The following is a 21,279-nucleotide window of genomic DNA, read 5'->3' as shown; positions in this document are numbered from 1 at the left end:
TAATCAAGTGAAGCCCTTCTCTGTTACCGGGGTGGACTTTGCGGGACCTTGCTTCGTGACTAATCGGCGAACTCGTGGAACTTCGTCTTTCAAGGTATACGTATGCCTATTCATCTGTGTTGCTATTAAAGCGATCCATCTCGAGATCGCCTTCTCATTGTCGACTGATTCCTTCCTCTCCGCGTTGCGACGCTTCGTGGCTTGACGAAGCCGCTGCTCATTGTTGTTCGGCGACTGCGGCACCAATTTTCAAGGCGCCTCTCGGGAACTTGCGCAATACATGCACCTCGCGGCTGACGAGGAGAGGATAAAATGGTTGTTTAATCTCCCCTCCGCCCCGTTTTTCGGGGGCTTAGGGGAGGCAGAAGTCAAATCATTCAAAACCTTTCTTCGGCGAGTTGTGGGGGAACAAATCCTTTCCATAGAGGAATTTAGCACTGTTCTGGCACAAATAGAGGCCGTGCTGAATTTTAGACCCCTCTGCCCTCAAAGTACTGATCCTTCTAGTCTTGAGATACTTTCTCCTGGCCATTTCCTCACGATGGAGCCTCTCGTATCCATCCCTACTTCTGATGTAACCCAACTCCCGTTGAACCGCTTGAGTCGATGGCAACTTGTTGAAAGGATCCATCACGATTTTTGGAAGCGTTGGCATCATGAATATCTACATGCTCTGCAACACCGCCCCAAGTGATGGAGCCAAGCTAATTCGATGCGCGAAGATTCTTTGGTCCTCATCAAAGACGAAACTCCCCCTCTTCGATGGAGGCGAGGACGCATAGTGAATCTAAAACCGGGTAGCGATGGCATTCCGCGGATCGCCACAGTGAGAGTAGCAGCGGGTTTATTAGTGCGTCCTTTAATGAAGCTCTGTCCGCTGCCGATGGATGCTTCATAGGCGGATTCATCGTAAAACAAAATACAACGTATTTTGGTGGGCGGTATGTTCAGCGCTCACCACATTGTAAATGGTTTGTAATGATTAATATTTGATTTCTTAGTATTTAACTTTATCTTTATTAAAAATTATAGTGGTAGAATTGTTGCTTGTAATTTTATTTTTGTGAATTGAGATTCGCGTGCATTATTTCGCTTCTTTGCCGATAAAGTCATACATCTTACGGTGACTCGCGCGAAACATCAGTAAATCGCGATCGAATCATGATCTACATTTCGCGACTCACTAATCGGTGCTGCCCCCGACCATCCGTCGATGGCATCTTGATCAAGCGAGGAGCAAGTACTTTTTCGAGGTCCGAATTCCAGATTTGAACTGTCGTTTGGAAGGTCCTACCATAGACACGTCTGCCTTGGCTACTTATAATTTAGAAGCACAGTGGAATTCGATGAGTTCACTAGTGGCTACCAGCCTACCTGCTTGCCAGCTCATTGCTTAAAGCTTGCTGCTTGCCTCTGTTGCATCCTGCATGTGAGATTTCCGTGCCGATTCTATCGCCGGGCGGACCGAACGGTGAGTCGCTTCGCAATTCGCTTTTATTCGCTTTCTATTGCTAACAATTTCGCGAATTAAGGGACATTCACACACCCCCTACTAATCGTACAAAAGTTTATAATAATTTGGCATCTGCGATGATTAAAACAAAAGCAATACAGTTTTAGAAAATGTGAAACATGCTTCGAGGTGTCAACCACAGTCTTAAAACACTATTTAGGAAAGATATTGCAAAAATCCCAATCTTCTTTTTATTTACTATATTTAGTCTTCATTTTAATAAGTTGTATATATTCTTGATTTTTATTTTACATATGAAAAATTCAAATATGTGTATATATATATTGTGCATCTCAGTGGAGGGAGAGACACATAGCATAAGTTTTTGCATATTTCCCTTTGTGTCTCAATATTGTTCCTACGATGCGCACAATATATACACATACATGTACTTGTATTGTTCTTACGATACGCACAATATAGAGGATGTCTCGCAACGTGATGTCCACATTAAAACTGTGTATTCTTTGTATCATTTTAAGTCAAAAAGTCTTAATACACATATGCCCTAAAGCCGCTTGTTTCAAAGTTATAGCGAAAAAATGCAAAAGTAGTTATTTCTCACACTAATTCAAGAAAAACACATCTATGACACCTTACCGCACTACAGGAAAGGTGTCACGGTCGACATGAACGATCTCGAGCGAGATCTTCTCGTAGTCTTTAAAAAAAGTATGATAGGCATAGTCTGTTCTTACGGGAGCAAATTAGATACATATTATTTTGTTCGCTTAATTTTATTGATATCGTCTCTTTTATTCACATCTTTTTTAGGTGGTACCCATATTTGGCGTTTTTATCTTTTATCGTGCTAATCATAGCACCTTGGTGGGGATGGGGTGAAAATTTGTGGTAAGCGAGGCATTATACTCTTATCAAATATTGCATAAACTTAAATGTTACTTATGTTACGTCCAGACTCAATGGAAAGAAGAGTCAGCGGAAGGGCGTAACCTACTTACCTCGAAACACACTCTCTCTCCTTTTCGAGACAAGTGTTTCCGAGTCGAACGAACCATACAGGGCCTTAGACAGCCCCTCCGATGGTGCACCACCTTATCGTGGTGGAGGGGCTCCCCTTCCATTCCTGGAAGGGGTCTAAGAGTGCACCAACTCGATCGTCGTGTGATTATATATTATTTTTCTTTATTTTTGGATGAATGTTTATTGGGTTGCATTGGGATATTGTGGGGGGTTATAGGGGGGTTACCGGGGTTATTTTTCTAGGGGTTTGTGTGGGTTGAGGGGGGGTATGTGGGTGTGTGTGGGTATTGGGGATGGGTGGGGAGGGTATTGGGGTTTTGTGGGAAGGGGGGGAGGGGGTGTGTATGAAAAGGGAAGGAGAGATCGAGCGAGGAGGAGAGGTAGGTAACCTCGGTAAAAAATCCCGGGCAGGTCGGGCTCGTCAGGCGCGGTGAAGCCAACCGACCTAGGTGAAGGAAAACACCGAAATTAAACCATCTTTACTTGATACAACATGGAGGGTACAAATAAAGATATACCGATTACTGCCGCAGTGGGCTTCGGACCCCACAGCGACCGGCGGGGGGGGGGATACAGTCCCGGTTCCCCCCTCGTCGTCATCACACGACGGGCCACCAGGGGTATTGCCGACGAGTGCCCCTGGCGAGTTGGCTATCGTTGAGGGTAGAAGAAGGAAGGGGGTCGCACGGGGGATCGACCGACCGGGCCCGGTTTCGTCGAAATCGGGACTCCGGTCGCGCTCGGTCTCGGCCGCTAGGTCGCACCCCTATAGTAGGGACGAGGCGGGTCGAGGCAAGAGCCTCACCCGCTCGAAAGAGAGGGAGGAGGACTCCTCGCGGGGGGGCAACAGCCGCGCCACCCCCGCCCCCTCATCAAGGGCCTCGCTCGCGAGCGAGGACACGGAGGGGTATATGTCCCCCGAGGGGAAGGAGGAGGAGGTGAGGGAGGAGGACCTCCCCAAGAAGCGGGGTCGCGGGCGGCCGCCCACAACGGGCGAATTTGTGGGCCTTCGCGAGAAGCGCGAGGCAGAGGCCGCTCGCAGGAAGGAGAGGGAGAGGGAACAGAGGGCCCAAAAGGCCCTATCGAAGGATGCTCCCCTCCCACCGCCTAGCAGGGAATTGCGGGCCTACGAGGCGAGGTGCGCGGAGGAGGTGGGGCTAGCCCCCACCCCGGACATCGCGGCGCGTAGTCTGGAGCAGGCGGACGCCGTCGACCGGATAGCCGTCTGCTCCGGCAATTTGCAGGGCGGCCTACAGCGGGAGCTGAGGCGGGCCGCGGCCCTGATTAGGGTAGCGTCCGGCACCCTGGCCGAGAGGGCCCAGCGAGTCGAGGGGGAGGGAGAGCTGGCGGCTCTCCGTAGGGACATTAAGTCCCTAGGAGACCGCAACGCGGACCTCCAAGAAGAGGTCCGCGAGCTCCGGGGGGAGTTGGCGGCGGTTCGGGCCGCCAAACCTTCCCTCCAGTTGGCTCTCCCCGGCTCGCCCGGGGGGTCCCCCCGCAAAAGGCGGGGGGCGCCCCGGGTGAAGTCGATGGAGAGGCTGGACGCCCCGGTGAGGGTGGAGCGCCCAGCGGGGCTGAAGGGACAGGGGTCCCCAACGTTGGGGGGGGGAAGGGACCTACGTCCCCAACGTTTTACGGGGGGGGAAAGGGACGTACGTCCCCAACGTTCTTCGGGGGGGGGTAAGGAACAGGGGTCCCCAACGTCCCCCCCGAGGGGGGGAACGGGACTGCGGTCCCCAACGTCGGCGGGTGGCCGGGGATCGGCGGTGATGAGGCCCCCCTTGGGGGGTTCCTCTGCACCGCTCCCCATGAGCTACCCGCCGGGAATAGTCGGCGAGGGTGAGCGGGCCTGGTACGATTGGTACACAGAGCAGATCGCCACCCTCGTCGACATGCGGGCGGCATTAGGCCGTGGCGGGCCCCCTAGGGGTCCCGCTCCGGTGGCCGGTCGCCCGCCCGGGAGAGATTTCCCGCCTCTCCCCCCTGCCGGCGCCTCGCCGCCGGGGCAGGGGAGGAAGAGGAGGAAGCGGAAGAAGTCGCGCGGCGCGGCGGGGGGCGGGGGCACGAGATCCCCGCCGCCCGCGCCTCGCAGCGCACCGGCTACCCCGGGGGGGCGGAGCAGAGCCCCGCCCCCCCTAGCGATCCCAGGCCGGTGGCTAGGGATCGGGGGTTCCCTCCCCTCCCCCCCGCAGTCCCTCGCCAGGACGAATCCTGGTCGAGGGTTGTGGGGCGGAGGGAGAGGACGGCTCGGGGGAGGGCCGCGCAGGCGGCCCAACCCCCGGCCGGAAGAAGAGCCGCAGGAGCGGCACCGTCCACCCAGCGTGCTGGGGGACGGAAGCGGCCGAAGAGGCGCCAGCAAGGCAAAGCCTCGAGGCGCAGAGTGCCCCGATCGGCGGCGGTGACCATCACCTGCGCCGACGGGACGTATCAGACAGCCATGGCCAGGGCCCGGAGGGAGATCGATCTCCCGAAATTGGGAATAGACTCCCTCCGGGTCCGAGAGGCCGCTACGGGGGCCATGGTTGTGGAGCTCGCCGGGTCGGGCGGGGGGGGGCGGACCAACGGCGTCGCAGAGGGCCGACGCCCTCTACGCCGACCTCCGCCGGGTCTTCGCCGGTGACGAGGGGGTCCGTCTCGCCCGCCCGGTAAGGAAGGCAGAGCTCAGGCTCCGGGGCCTCGATCGGTCCATCGTGGCCGCCGACATCGCGGCGGCCATCGCTGGGCTGGGGGCCTGCGAGGCGACAGAGGTGCGGGTTGGGGACATAAAGTTCCCAACCCGCGGCCTGGGCACCGTGTGGGTGCAGTGCCCACTAAAAGCCGCCAATAAGGCGGCAGCAGCCCGGACCATCCAGGTGGGATGGTCCCGGGCTCAAGCGGAGCTGCTGGACAAGCGCCCTCTTCAATGTTACAAATGTTTGGAGAGGGGGCACGTCCAGCAGCATTGCAGCAGCCCCATCGATCGTAGGGGCTGCTGCTACAGATGCGGAGAGACCGGGCACCTGGCGCGTGACTGCGCCGGAAAGGTCAGGTGTCCGGTCTGCGCGGGGCTGGGGCGCCCGGCCGATCACAGGGTGGGGAGCGCACGATGCACCCCCCCCAAGAAGCGGCCGGGCAGGCAGCGGGAGTCCCTCCCGCCGGCGGGCGCCGCGGGGCCGTCTCGGTCGGTCAACTTGGCCGAGATCACCGCGGCGCCCGACACCCGCAAGCGCGGGGCGGAAGACACGGGGACCCCGACAGAGGCCCCCAAGGAGAAGAGGCCCCCTAGGGCCAGGACGACAACCGCCGTCACGCCCCCCGCCTCAATGACGGAGGTGGTGATGGCGGAGCCCAGGGGCACATAAATAAATGTCCCTGGGCATTTTACAGGCCAACCTGAACCACGCCCGCCGGGCGCAGGACCTCTTCCTGCATAGCCTGGCGGAGCGGGGGTTCGGGTTGGGGATCGCGGCGGAGCCCTATCGGGTTCCGGAAGCCAGTCCATGTTGGATTGGCGACCGGACGGGCTCCGTCGCGATCACTTGGAGGCACGACCCCACACTCCCGCCTTGCACACCGGTCGAGGCCGGGGCGGGAGTGGTGGCGGTCAGGTGGGGGCCCATCTCTGTACTGGGAGTGTACATCTCCCCCAACGTGGGCCTCGCCCAGTTCGAGGCGTTTTTGGACGGGGTGTCGGCCTGTTTTCGCCGACAGATGCCCCGTCCAACTATCGTGGCCGGGGACTTCAACGCGAAATCGACGCGTTGGGGTTCCCGGGTCACGGACGCCAGGGGCGAGGCCCTGCAGGATTGGGCGGCGGCACTCGGCCTGTGTTTGCTTAACACGGGGTCGAGGAGCACCCTAGTGCGGCGGCGGGGGGAATCGGTCCCGGACTTGACCTGGGCCACCCCCTCCGCCGCACGCAAGATCGTTAGTTGGCGGGTAGCGGAGTGCGAAACACTCTCGGACCACCTCTATATAGAGGTGGTCCTGCACGCTGCCCGCCACGGGGTGCTCGGCCGCTCCCAAGGCCGGGGAGATGCCCGGCCACGGAGATGGGCCCTCACCAAGATGAGCCCGGACAGGCTGATGGCAGCCGTCCTCGCGGCGGACTGGCCGTGTCCCGGGGGGAAGGGGCGGGGGATCACCGAAGAGGTGAACTGGTTCCGGGGTGCGTTGCGAGACGCGTGTGATTTCGCGATGCCCCGGACCAGCCCCCGCCCGCGACGAGCGGCGTACTGGTGGAGCGCGGGGATCGCCGAACTTCGGCGATGCTCCGTCGCGGCCAGACGTCGCTTCTCCCGGGCTCGGCGTCGGAATGACGCCGAGAGGACGGCTGAGGCGTATGAGGGGTTCCGAGCCGCAAGGAACGCCCTCAGCGCCGAGATCAGAAGGTCCAAGGCCCGAGCGTGGGACGAACTCCTACGCTCGCTGGACGCAGACCCATGGGGGCGCCCATACAAGCTTGTGATGAACAAGCTTAGATCTTGGGCGCCCCCAGTGACGGAGTCCCTGGAGCCCCAGGTCCTCGAGGACGTCTTGGGGGCCCTCTTTCCATCCGAGGGCCCCCCCTTCGACGCGGGTGGCCGCCAGGAGGCGGCCATCCCGTGGTCGGAGGACCTGGAGGTGACAGAGGACGAAATGGCCGGAGTGATCCGTCGATTGAGGCTCAGGGGCAATAAGGCCCCGGGCCCCGACGGGATCCCCGGCCGGGTCTGGGTCCTAGCCTTGGACCACCTGTCCGGGCGCCTGAGGCAGTTGTTCAACAACTGCCTCAGGCAGGGTGTATTCCCCCCAGCGTGGGTGAGGGCCAGGTTGGTCCTCATCCCAAAGGGGAGCAAGCCTGGCAGCGTCCCTTCTGCCTACAGGCCGATATGCCTGTTGGACGAGGCGGGAAAGCTCTTGGAGAGAGTTTTGGCGAACCGCCTCGTCCAACACCTGTCTCGGGATGGCGTGGGCCTCCACCAGGACCAGTATGGGTTCCGCGGGTGGCGATCGACCGTGGACGCGATCTTGCGTGTGCGGTCCCTCGCGGAATCCATGATGAAGGGGGGCGGGGTGGTCGTTGCGGTGTCCTTGGACATCCGCAACGCGTTCAACACCCTGCCCTGGAGTAGGGTAGGGGAGGCCGCCGACAACTTTGGCCTCCCCCCCTACATGGTGGAGGTCCTTAGGAGTTACTTCCGGGACAGGTGGCTGGAGTACCCGGACAACAGGGTACTCCAGTGCAGAAGGGACGTGTACTGCGGGGTTCCACAGGGGTCAGTGTTGGGCCCCACTCTGTGGAACCTCGCGTACAATAGAGTGCTGGGCATTGCTCTCCCCCCCGGCTGCAGGGTCGTCTGCTACGCGGACGACACTCTGCTGTTGGCCGGGGGAAAGAGCTGGGGGGATGCGGTATACACCGCCAATGTAGGGGTAGCGTGCGCTGTCCGCGCTATCCGTGACATGGGCCTGCAGGTGGCGCCTCAAAAGACGGAGGCGCTATTCATGCACGTGGGGGGACGTAGGACACGACCCCCCCCCCCCGAGGCCTATGTCACGGTGGACGACATCTCCGTCCGGGTGGGAGACCATCTGAAGTACCTGGGTCTCTACCTGGACGCGGCCTGGAGCTTTGGCGAGCACTTTCGGCGCCTGGCCCCCAGGGCGGAGTCGGTGGCAATTAGCCTTAGCCGACTCCTGCCCAATCTCGGGGGCCCGGACGGCCGGGTGCGTCGCCTATAGGCGAACACCGTCCGAGCGGTGGCCCTTTACGGGTCGCCAGTGTGGGCGGACGCCCTGATGGCCAATAGGCGCAGCAGGATGCTGCTGCGCCGCGTGTTTAGGAGGGTGGCCATCAGGGTTGTCCGCGGATATAGGACGGTGTCGCACACGGCGGCCACAGTATTGGCCGGGACGCCGCCCGTCGAGCTCTACGCCGAAATGTACGCATTCGTGTACAGGCGTACGCGGGAGCTCGGCGGGCTAGGCGTGACCTTGACCCCCAAGGTCAAGGCCGCCGTGAGGCTTCAGGCTAGGCGACGCGCTCTGGAGAGGTGGGACGAGCACCTCTCCGACCCCCGTGATAACACGGGGAGGCGCGTCGTCGAGGCCATCCGCCCCCACTTGGTCAAGTGGGTCACGAGGGCGGGTGGCGAGATGTCGTACCGTGCGACACAGGTATTTACGGGCCATGGTTGCTTTGGCGCGTACCTGTGTCGCATCGGGAAGGAGGACAGCGCGCGCTGCCATCACTGCGGGGGGGACGAGGACACGGCGCAGCACACGCTGGAGGTGTGCCCAGCGTGGGCGGAAGAGCGCCGTGTCCTCGTCGATTTAATAGGCGTTAATGACTTCTCGCTCTCGAGCATCGTGGGCGTTATGCTCGAGAGCGAGGAGTCCTGGGGGGCGGTCTCCTCCTTCTGCGAGGCAGTAATGCTGCAGAAGGAGGAGGCCGAGAGAGAGCGGGAGCGACTCCCCGGCGGACGCCGGGGAGCTCGCGACCGAGGAGTGGTGGCCGGGGGATCTGGGGGGGGACGCGGGGAGGGCCCACAACGGGCAGGATCCGCGGACCCCCCGCACCCCCTGGTCAGGGGGGCGCGGCACGACATCGCCGCGCCCCACGGACCTCCCGGGGTGGGGCGACGGGGGCCGGGGCCATATCGGCCCCCGGTACCCCCGGAGACCCGCCCCAGACAGGGGGGGGCGCGCGCGGGGGCAGGGGGCCGGGCCACGATCGGGTCCGGCCCCATCGAAGGCCCCCAGCGCTAGCGCAGGGCCCCGACGAAACCGGGGGGCGTCCGCTGACTCGTCGCGGACGTCACCCCCGAGGTCGGGCCCGGTGGTCGGAGCCCAGATGGGGTACCTGGGCCCGGCCACGCCCCCCCCGGGACTCATAACGGGAGGGAGGCGGGAGGGGCGGTGGTCCCCCTCTCGCCTAGATAGGGAAGCCGATGCCCACGTCATTAATGTGGGCACTGGGGGAGGAATAACTGCTCCCCCAGCGGGCTAGGCTTGTGGGCGGGGGGCCTCCCTGAGGTAGTGCACATGCCAATTTCCAGGGAGGCTCCCAGAAACGCCCGAGAAGACCACCCGGAGGGGTTTTAGTGGGTATTCCCCGGCCGTTTGTTTAGGTCGGGGCGAGCCCCACATAACCCCGCCTCGAACCCCATCGAGGCGGGGTATGCGTAAAAGCATTTCCCCTCCGTCACAAAAAAAAAAAAAAGGGCCTTAGACAGGTCAACGACCGGAAAGGTCGCTCTACTCTATCAAAAGGCCGTTCGATCGGTGGTCCCTTTTTTGGTAAAGGAACTGAATCCTTATTACCCAGGATGGCACTCTGTGCGATTTCGGGTAACAGGAAGGAGGTCGGGTTAATAAGTTTTTCGAATTTTAAAATTTAACGTTACATTTATTAAAAAAAAATATAAATTAATGATTTTTTAAAGGATTTAAAAATTAATAAAGAACATTTAGTTCAGTTTATAAAAACTTATATGTAAAATACATTTTCCTAAATTCTAATGTGTAATTGTCAGTATTCGTGTGCGTGAGTGTAGGTAAAGGAAATTATGTTCTCGCGGGTGTTACAATAAATACGGAGGACATCAACCAGAATTAAACGGGGAGAGTAATATTTAAATTCCGGTTGTGGAGATTTACAATATAAAGTCAAATAGTTATAAATTATAGAAATCGAAGGAATATTTATCTAAGTTAAATTTCTTATAGTCTATAGTATAATTAGGGTCCGCGCCCGCCCGAGCTAATTCCTTTCTCAATTGTCGATTCCAACGGTTTCGTGACCATTGATGGTCGCGCACGAAGATTGGTTTAATCTTTCCACTAAGGAAAGGGGGCCGTGATGAGTAATAATAATAAATAAAAAAAATCGAATGTAAAGAAATTCTTAATTCGGGAAACAATTCTTGGAAACTAAATTAACTGAATAATTCTAGATTTCAGATCCGGGTAAAGGTATATTTTTCTTTTTATATCTTTGTATGAAAATTTCCGGACGAACTGGGAGCAGAAAAGATGACAAATGTAATTGAAAGTCGGGTTGTAAAATACGGGTAACTCGGGGTGACTGATAGGAAGTCGAGAGCCGCACTATAAAATACAGGTAATTCGTGGTGACTAAGAAGAAGTCGAGAGTCACACTATAAAATACAGGTAACTTGTGGTGACTAAGGAAAAGTCGAGAGGGAGATTCGAGGTAATGTTTCGAGGGAAGAAGAATGAGGATTAAGAAAGAGACAGTTACACAAGAGACAATCAAGATCTAAGAACGAAGTATCGAAACGAGATATTGATTAATCCAAGAATTATTTCAGAATACGAGACGTAAAATAGTAATAATAATAAAGGGGAGGATAGAAATTGAAATTGTTGAACCCACTTACTACTTGAAGATGCGTTGGTAATTGTAGTAGCTAATTAGCTGCAACTGTTGCTGCAGATCGGAATGGACTCGGGAGTGATGGCTCAGAAACTCGGCCCTGTCGTGTTGCTGGATGACCACGGTTGTTGGCACTTAGCACTAAGTCCTTCACTTTTATTTAAACTTGGTCTCTGTACAGTTCTGAATCGCGAATATCTGGTCTCGGAGCTGATTACTAGTTATGTAGTGAGTCGTTTGAATAGTGAAGACGGAATGAATTTTTGAGAGGAGCTTTCGCATATCTTCGCCTCTTAGCGTCTCCCCACGTACCCTCTCCATTAGGCAGTCAGAATTTCTTTTTTAACAAATCAAATCCTTACTATCTACCCCTCTCATGAGTAGGAGGTGTTACCCTTTCAGAAGAAGGTCCAGAGGTTGCGCCCATTGGTGTAGGCTTTTGTTTTTAGAAATTAACTCCAGCCTCTTGGAGAGTCCGTTAGGATCAGCTAAGTTGACATTTATTATTCCTGTTGGAATTTATTTCAAACAGATATCATAAGAGGGTGGTCTGGCAGGCGAGCACGCGGTGTCAAGTATCGCGAGTTTTGCTTACGGATTCGGGTTTCATCAGTAAACCGTCGTCCGTGTTCCTCTCCTTATTCTTTTGTTCTAAACTCTCTTAAGCCCATCACGCGGCTTTAGAATTGAATGTTTCATCATCTGTCCGCGCGCACATGATCTGAGTGTCCAGCGTTCGAGGGTTTCTTATCTTTGTTTAAAATTCTCAAATTTTGACATGGGCTTTATTTATTGATCCGTCTCATTGAAAAAAGAATCTTATAGTTCTGAAAGATTAGTCTCGCCTGCTAGACATTCCTTTGGTTTATTGTTTATGTCAAGTGCAAAGAGTTCCAGACCGTAAACGTTTAATATTACATGAAAGAAAAGAATCGTGGAGTCCACTAAACGTAACACTTAGTTAGTGAATTCTGTGGCTCACATGTGGGGTGTAAAACTATTTGATAAGTACGTATTTGTACTGTATGCAACTTATTATATGCGAACGTGTGCTTTGTGTCCTTGCTTAGAAATGTTTATTTTATCCTATAGATCAATCACACCCACCGACCGACAATGCTAGTGTCTCTTTCATATCGTTAAACGAAGACTGGCACAACTATCATCAAATCTTCGCTTGGGATTATAAAACAGCAAATTTTGGAAATTATAAGCTCAATGTTATCACAGGTTTTATCGACCTCTGCGCTTATTTAGATTTAGCTTACGATTTAAAAACTGCATTTGCCGATATAATGAAAAAACGTGTTTTTCGAAACAGCGAAATGAGTCACTAACTAACCTAATGTATACAAATCGTATAATCAATAATAGATTTGTAGATATTCACTAGATATCTATTCGATATCTATGTGAGTTATTAGAATATATTTTAGAAAGAATTATATGTATACTATTTAAGTGTATGCTTTTATTCAATAGAATGGACTTATTTCATATTCATATATTAAATATACCATATTAATATGAAATAAATTTATCCACTTCGTAATAAAAAGAATTTTTTTTCTATATTTTAATATTTATTTACTTACGCAATTTATATTATTATTATTAATTATACGTCTTGTATACACACAGTTTAACTTCTGTATTAAAATTGAATCTATAAATATCTATACAGTTTAACTTCTCTCTGTATTAAAATTATATCTATAAAAATAAAATTATATCTTATTAAAATTATTTTGTGTTTTAAAACCTGTTAAGTGATTGATACTAAGAGCACTAAGACACGTTGTGATTGTGTTTGTTGAAATTAAATATAGTATAAGCCTTATAATTCCTATATAATTCCTTCTAAAAAAGAATTTTGTTTCTATTGAATAAATCTTTTAAAAAAACCACATCCGTGTATATAGTGTATAATACAGTAATTTGTATTTCGCAGAAAAAATTTAAATTTTAAATTTTTATAAAAAGCAGTAATATCCTATTTAAAAAAATCTCAAAAAGGTAAAAAAGTACGCCAAGTACATAAAAAATATCCCTTGCACGCGACAAAAAATTTAAAAATATATTTATCTTTAGAAAATAACTTATAAAAAAATGTTTCCCTAAAAAAATGAAAAATTCTTGAAAAATAAAAAATAAAAACTAAATATAAAATCGATAGTTAACTAGCTGTTCAAAATTGAAACATTAAAGTTCGTGTCTAAATTTCAACGGCGAACGATACCGTTATATTCAAACGATTACCTCGAAAAACAAAACACGAGCGAGAACATATAGCGTCGCGATCACCCACTCGGTACATGATAGCGTTATTCTTATAGTGAAAAACACCTAGTTCTAAAACATTCGATGCCGAAAAACACTTGTTATTTCTATCGGCTGAGCACGAGCTTCCGCAATCGATCGATTTAGTCTGCCTGTAACGAAGATTGGAGCCGGTCGACGATCATCGATCTCGATCAATTCTCTTTCTCTATTCTCGCCCGTGTTGGAGTTACAGTGGCTTACTCGCAGGGCCGGCGTGACTTTTTGCGGGGCCGGTTCAAAAATTTTGCTGGGCCTGAATACACATTCAAATCCTACACTTAAATTTTACAACGAGGAATTATTTATTTACAAATGCTGTTACATATTATATATTTTTTATAAGATGAATATTAAATAATAATACACACACACACACAATCCAATAATAATATTAAATAATTTTTCTCGCTTTTTCTCGCTTTTTTTCGACGCCAAATCTTTGATAACATCATCAAAATCGATTGAATTTGCTACTTCACTTTCTATTGACAGAATAGCCAGAAATGAAAATCTCTCTTGGCTTATCGATGATCGCAGATAATTTTTTATTAGTTTCAACCGCGAGAAATTACGTTCTGCTGAAGCCACGGTTACTAGCGTCGTTAACATAATTTGTAATGCGATTAATAAATTAGGATATGCTTCCGAGAGATTGTTCTTTACAAGGTAATTCATCAAATCTAAAGTCGAATAATTGGTTTGAGTTATTGACCGGAATATCTTAATTTCTTCAAACATTTCAGTTCCGTCGAAATCTCCTTCCAAATGTAAGTGAAGATCTTGACAACACTTTAATATATATATATATATATATATATATATATAAATATATTCATCATCTAAATTTCCAATCTCATTCATGTATAGAAAACCAAAAATATTTTAGTGATTCGCATATAATTCGAATCTACTTTTAAAGGATACTAACGCAGTATCTATTATTTTTAAAAAGTAATGTACACGGAAGTATTCTTTGTCGCTGATCGTCGATGATTCATCCTGTCCTTCATAATCGAATAATTTCCGTTTTTTGCCCCTGTATGATGATTTGAAATCTGGTGTTATGTCCATTTCCTTTGCAACTTCATTTGCTGCGATCATAGCTTTGCTAAATGCTTCATTTCTGTATTCCGCAAAGAATACGTTAAAACTTTTCAGATGCTTCGTGGCCAAATCGATTTGCATCTTTTGATTTTGCAATACTTTGCTGACGATGTTAATTTTTGATAATATTTCGTACCAAATGATAAGACTGGCAATAAATTCAAATTCATTTATCTTGCGCACTATAGACAAAATCTCAATTTTCAATTTATTGTCAGATGCGTTGTTGTCAATTTCGATCAAGGCATTTCGAAATTGGCAAACTTGAAATTGAATAGCCTTTACACTATCAAAACGTCCGCGATAGTCGGATATTTTTATTCCCAACTGATCCAGAATGAGCATGATAGTTTCAGATAGTCCTTTTCCTGTTGTATCGTGAACTATTTCAAATTTGATAAAATGTTCCTTGATTTCAACCTCCTCGTCTGTTATGTTGACATAACGAAGAACAACCGATAATTGCTCTTGATGGTTCACATCTGGTGTACAATCCAATAAAATGGAATAATATTTTGCTCTCCTTATTGCATCGATAATTACTTTTTGTACTTTATTCGCCATTGTACTTATTAATTCGTTTTGAATTGAATGCGATAAATAATGATGCCCTTTTATGGCTGTTCTGTTTAAATGATCATTTAGAACAGAATCAAATTTTGCAATTAATTGTATTAAACCTAAAAAATTACCATTGTGCGGTGTGTACAAAGTATCGGAACTTCCTCGGAAAGCTAAATTATGTTGCGCCAAATATAAAATAACAGCAATTATTCTTTGGAAAACTTGTTCGTATCGTGCCGTTTCAAGTCTTAAAAAATGTTCGCACTCTTTATCAAGTAGATTGCCAGTACGAAAATTTCGTTCAGTTTGAAGCCACTTGCTTATAGCTCGTAAATGTACCGCAGATCGTTCGTGCATTTTGATTCGCTGTGTTAAATGAGACCAATCGCAAAATCCGTCTGCCCCCAATGAAATATCAGTAGTGGAAAATAATTTACAAGCGAAACAGTAAACCTTATCTTTAGATTTAGAATAAATTAGCCATCTTCGTGTTGTCCTTTGTCCATTCGTCAGTATTCTTGTAAAATATGTTGCAGAAAAACTCCTTATTTTCGTTCTTAGGGAAGTTAAATTGAGTAACTTGTACAGGACCATGCTGAACTATTAAATTTACTGTTTGTTGTGTTCTGTCAATTGGCCACGTGCTAGGATCTTCAATGTCGAAATTTCTGTTTTCTTCTTTTTGTGCTTCAATTTCTATATTTTCAATATCTTTTTCTTGATGAGTTTCACAATCGCTCGTTTTTCTATTGTTTCCATTTTCGTCCAATTCAGTTTCGTTGGTGTCTTCTTCATTTTCCTTCACAGGTGTATTCAACTCTTGATTTTCCTTTTCCAAAGGGATCTGATTCATTGCCGTATGTTCTTCACCTTCGTTTGGCTGTCTTGAATGACTAGTAGTTTCAATTACATACTTCAAAATGTTGTTTCTTTGCTGTTTAATATAATCGTCTTGCTGCTTCTTCCGTTTCAGTTTTTCAGCCCCACTTAAGTATTTCCGTCTACGATCTCTATCCCTGCTAGCCATAGCGGTTCTTAAAAAAACATATTTCTGTGTATAAAATTTTGTCTGTTACAAAAATGAATAAAATCGCGTGCCAAAAAACATTTACTGCAAGATAGGATAAATTACATATTTCATTAGTTTGTATATAGTTGAAACATTTCTCTGTTCTTGCTCACTTTATCGAAATTTTAACATTTGGGGCGAAATTAATTTAATAATAACGAATTCAAATTCTCGACTAGTTATATGTATTGGATTTCATTTGTATGACTGCCATACGTTTTTTCTGCGACGCGATTTCAGTTAGGGTTGATTTTAACTTAAAAGAGGGGAAATAATTGAAAAAAAATACTTACCAGAAATCAAACGTTTTGAAAATATATGTCACGGTTTATACCACAATATAACTTTGAAAAATATTCGTCGTCTTAAATTTACCGAAACGTAACGATCACAGTCCTTGCCACGCGTCGAGAGATTGACTAACGCTCAGCATCGAAGACCGTAGCAATGCAATAGCCTGATGCATTTTTGTTTAAAACATATGAACCGCAAGACGGCAACTGACACACAACCACTAATAAGTGTCAGGCGTTGCTATGCCCAGTTCCTATGCAAGTTCGTAGGAGCTGCGACTCGTTCACAGACTTCCAAAAATTGGGGAGTCTTATCTCTATTTTTTTAAGCAGTTTTTTAAACAAATCCAAGTAATATTTTTTCGCATCCATAATTCGCTTTCAAGGGGCAAAAAATTCAAAGAAAGTACAAAATCTGTAATCATGTATGACTTTTGCAAAAAACTATTGATGTAGTTTAATTTCTCTAAAAAGTACATTTCTCTGAAAGCGCCTGGATTTTTTTATCTAAAGCAGTTTCCAGGATATGAGGACTTTATGGAGTTACACTGAACTTTGATGATTTTTGTCACTCCTTTAAACTGAATCATCGCTACTAAAAAAATGTCTTGCATCTGTTAATGGTATCATCATTCTGTAAAAAGTTAATCAAAATCGGTGTTTTTTAATTGGGTAATTTTCGTAGACCGCGGGGCCTCTCAAAACGCGGGGCCGGATTCCGGCGAACGCGCTGAACCTGCCTTGCGCCGGCCCTGCTTACTCGTCTCAACATGCTACCGAATTGTCTCGCATCCGATCGCGTTCATATTCTCGCGGCGGTCAATTCGGTTATATCTCATACTGTATTCTTTACTCCGTTAATGCTAAGATATTGTGAATGTATGAAAGTGGGAAGTGCGAGAGCCGACGATCGAGTTAATCGTACCGCGACTGTCCTTTGCCACGCACTTGAGATTTCCGACGGCCGCGTGCAAGATTTCCTTCCGCGCGAGAACCTCTAGCAAGAAGTTGTTTAAGATTTCCGAAACGTGGAAAGGGCAACAACGAAACAGACATATACGAAGATCGTTATCGCGAAATACGCATCGTGGCTCACTCCCAGTATATTGAATAAAGCTTTCATCAAATTAATATATACGTGAGTTTATCATCTCAACCCTTTCCTTCAGCGGATCTACGAATTCGCGCTACACATAGCTTCTCGCTCATCTTTGAGCGTTTCTCGTTAGATTCGGGCGATCTTGGCGAGGTCGACTCCCGAACAAATATAATCTAGAAATGCTTTTATGCACCCATCTAAAATTTGGAAGACTGCTGCAAATATTCCTATTAATTAAAAAAGAAAAAAATTTTTTAAGCTAAAAATTAAGTAGTTAATAATATTATATCATATCATACAAAAATTAAAAATCTTTATCAAATCGTTGCGCTGTAAAAAAATCTAGAAAATGTACTCATTTTTTGAGGTTTCAAACGGGTATGCCCCTTAATATAGAGCTAAAAATGTGTTAATATACATATAAGTTGATGATCGTACGTTGTCAATCCAAGTTTCCAAATTACGAGAATTATACTGTTGATGACAATGTCTATGTCATTTTGTGAAATATAGTTACTAGCATAAGTTACTCGTAATAATCCTTTGCCTCCGAAACAAAAGAGCCCTACAAGACCATTAAAATTATCTATCCATCCTGAAATTGGATCTTTCAACGAAGATGTCACTAACAAACAAAATATATTTTTTGAATCATTATTATTAGATTGTTTTGCGAAGAGATGTTATATAATTACTGTATATAAAAAGCGCGATATATATTTTCTCTTCATGTATATTACCAACAAAACTGAAAAAGAACAATAAAATTGCGAACCCAAAAACCTAACTTTAATTTTTGCTTAATTTAATTTTTAATTATCAGATTGTTGCAGATGAAATGATCATTTTTGAATTTTGAATTTAAACTTTTACTCGACACATTTTGTATATACTGTATCAATCAAAATAATCTCCGTCCACTTCAACATACTTCTTTCAACGTGATACACAGGCGCTTTAATGCCTTTTATGTAGAGATCGAAAAAGCGAGATGCAAGAAATTCGTTGAGAATGCATTTTTTATGTCACTTTTCGTTTGGAATACTTTCTCATTTAAAAAGTTATCCAAGTACTTAAAAAAATGATAGTCTGGCGGAGAAAGCTTAGGAGAATAAGGAGAGCGAGGGAGAACTTCGTATTTTTATTATGCTAATTTATTTACAGTTTGTTTTACAAAATGCGGTCTAACATTATTATGGAGCAATAACACACCGCATCTGAGTAATGCCGACTGTTCAATACGTATCTTTTCTTCTTCCTTATTCAGGAGAATAAGGAAAGGTAAAAATGCGTATTCTTTCGACAGATTACCATTTTTTTAAGCATTTGGATAGCTTTTTAAGTGAGAAAGTATTCCAAATGGAAAATGATATAAACAGTGCGTCCAATTTCTTGCATCTCGCTTTTCTGATTTTTACGTAAAAAGCATTTGTATTACGTTGGGAGAAGTGTGTTGAAGTGGATAGTGACTATTTCGATTGATACGATAGTAGTGTATCTAGGCCGGTTCTAAGCCAAGATCCTCTGTGGGGGGAGGGGGGAGTAGGGGGCGTGGGAAACCGGGTCGGTAATATGACATCACGCGGGGGGAGGAGCAGCGGCCAAACCGGTTGGCGAGGAATCCTTGAAGTGGGGGGAAGAGGAACTGTGGCGAAACTGGTTGACGAGGGGTCTGCGGAGAGGGGAGAGGGTAACCACGGCAAAACCTGTAGCCGTGAGATCCGCGGTAAATGGGAGAGGACCATGGCGAAACCGGTTGGCAAGGGGTCCGCGGGGAAGCGAGAACGCATGCGTGCGCGAGTAGGTGCGAGAGAGATAGTGCGAGGCGTCCGCATAGGGCTAATGATATTGCATGGGAAAAGGATGGCATTCGCATACACGTTGGAGAAAGATAGCGTCTATGGTACATAATCAGTTAAGTAAGAGCGTGTTCGGGTTAATTTGTAGAAAAATTTATTGAACAAAATTTTCAAATACGTGGGTGTATTGTACTCGATCAGAACAAAGATGCAATTGTATTAATAATGTGTCCAGTCACCACCGGCGTCGATAATTGCCTGGCATCTCCGAGGCATGTTTTCAACTAAGTTAACGGCGTATTCATGCGGCAAGGACCTCCAAATGCGACGAATTTCTCTAGTTAACTGCTTCAAAGTGAATACTTTCCTCCCACGAAGCTTGTGCTTGATGTATGCCCACACATTCTCAATTGGATTTGCATCGGCGACTGCGACGACAATCAAGTGTAACGATGTCGGACGGCTCTTTCCATTCAAACCAGAGCTTGCTGCGGTGTTTGGGATCATTGTCCTCCTGCAGTATCCAGTTCTCGTTTTTATTGATGAACCAACGTTAGGCAGCCGGTAACAAAGATTTCTTGTAAATCTCGAGCATTTTCGGAGCATTCAGATTGTAGGTTAACAGATGCAAACCTCCGAAACCCAGTTTTAAGAAGCAGCCCCAAAGATGCACCTTTATTGGGTGTTTAACGATCCGCTGTACCAACCTGTTGATGGAGGTTGACCAGGCTCGTGGGGCGATAACATACTCCCAAACAGAAGCTTCGTCCGTAAAAATTACATTGCTCCAATCTTGGTCGATATTTTCCTTCGCCCAAGCGAGTCGCTTCGTCACGTGTTTTTCACTTAACAAAGGTTTCTTCACTGTACTCCGCCATTTGATATCATCAGCACGAAGATGGTTTGGATAGTTTCGTATGATATATCAAAACCTTTCTGCTTCAATTTTGCTGCTCCTTGACGCAGTGTTAAGTCAAGATTCCGGGAAAACAAGTTCATTATCAGTTTATCGACCTTAGGGGACACTTTGCCTATCGAGCCACGTTCCGGCAAGTCATCGACAGTTTTTGTCTCCTTATATCGCTGCACCCACTTACTGATGAATGATTTCGACTTCCCCATGTACTTAGCAGCCGCTGCATGAGACATTTTCGCACTTTTCGGATGGGTACAGAGGAACACAGTCTCGTAGCGCGACGCGTACGCGTCACTCATGGCACTTTACGTGTTTCTCTGACAAAAATTCAATGTCTACTGAATCTTTCTTGACAATGCATCAAAGGCAAAGGCTCCCTCTATCTACTCACTAAAGAATTAGGGCGATATTTTCTACCAACTGCTAGTTATGCCGAACATACTCTTACTTGACTGACTATATGTTAAAGAGAGAGAGAGAAAAAGAAAGAGAGAGAGAGAAAGAGAGAGAGAGAGAGAGAGAGAGAGAGAGGGATAGCGCGAGACATGCACTTGGGAGAGAGATAGCGTTTGCATGCTAAGTTTTGCAGACTGTGCATATCTATTACATCGTTTTATTCATACGTAAAGGATGGGATAAATAATTAAATTCACAAATAAATAGAAAAATAACTTATTTATTACATGTATCGTAAAAAATATCATTTACAGCACATGTCAATAACTCGCAATCTATGAGTGATTCGCCGTTAAACATATCACTTTCACGTATCACTTTTGCAGCGTCAAATACATTCGTGATATTATTATGTTGTAAATTAGTTACAAATTGTTTGAATTTTTCATTTACAATATGAGTATTTTCGTTTAGCCAGTAATACATATACCATAATTTATGCATTTTTCAAAATCGAATAAATATAATAGAGTTGGTGCTTCATAAAAAATTATTGAATAATCCTATTTTTATAATATTCGAATCAGATATTTTAATCACTTCGAATGTCAAATCTCGAATGCGTAATGGGGTTTCTGTTGATTGTAGAAGTCGTTCACTTTCCGCACATTTCTGCATCAACGATTTCCATGTTTCAAAAGGCAATATTATTTGATTGCCTCAATTGTCGCCAACAGCCAATTCCACGCAAGATGCAGCTCCAACGTTTATTCCAACGTCCAAATATTTGTATAATGTCGGGGTTAAGGCGTATCGTCTTCCAAGTATACGAACTGCATGACAAGGCTCGGAAGAAATGCT

General features: G+C 47.3%; 2 protein-coding genes and 1 pseudogene across 2 annotated transcripts; 1 reads left to right on the top strand and 2 right to left on the bottom strand.

Moving 5' to 3' along the window:
- Nucleotides 1-803: 803 nt before the first annotated feature.
- Nucleotides 804-12,193, top strand: LOC138932817 (acyl-CoA Delta12-desaturase-like; annotated as a pseudogene).
- Nucleotides 12,194-14,060: 1,867 nt separating this feature from the next.
- LOC138932816 (uncharacterized) lies at nucleotides 14,061-14,846 on the bottom strand. Its single transcript, XM_070295001.1, has one exon. It carries the CDS (start codon nucleotides 14,844-14,846, stop codon nucleotides 14,061-14,063), a length of 786 nt encoding a protein of 261 aa, XP_070151102.1.
- A 466-nt stretch (nucleotides 14,847-15,312) lies between these two features.
- Nucleotides 15,313-15,873, bottom strand: LOC138932815 (uncharacterized). Its single transcript, XM_070295000.1, has one exon. It carries the CDS (start codon nucleotides 15,871-15,873, stop codon nucleotides 15,313-15,315), a length of 561 nt encoding a protein of 186 aa, XP_070151101.1.
- Nucleotides 15,874-21,279: the final 5,406 nt, after the last annotated feature.

Source organism: Polyergus mexicanus, unplaced genomic scaffold (assembly GCF_030449975.1).
Source record: "Polyergus mexicanus isolate NDT 795.1 unplaced genomic scaffold, iyPolMexi1.0 SCAF_4, whole genome shotgun sequence".
Classification (NCBI taxonomy): domain Eukaryota; kingdom Metazoa; phylum Arthropoda; class Insecta; order Hymenoptera; family Formicidae; genus Polyergus; species Polyergus mexicanus.
Note: the sequence above shows the minus strand (reverse complement) of the source record. Positions and strands in the feature narration are given on the sequence as shown.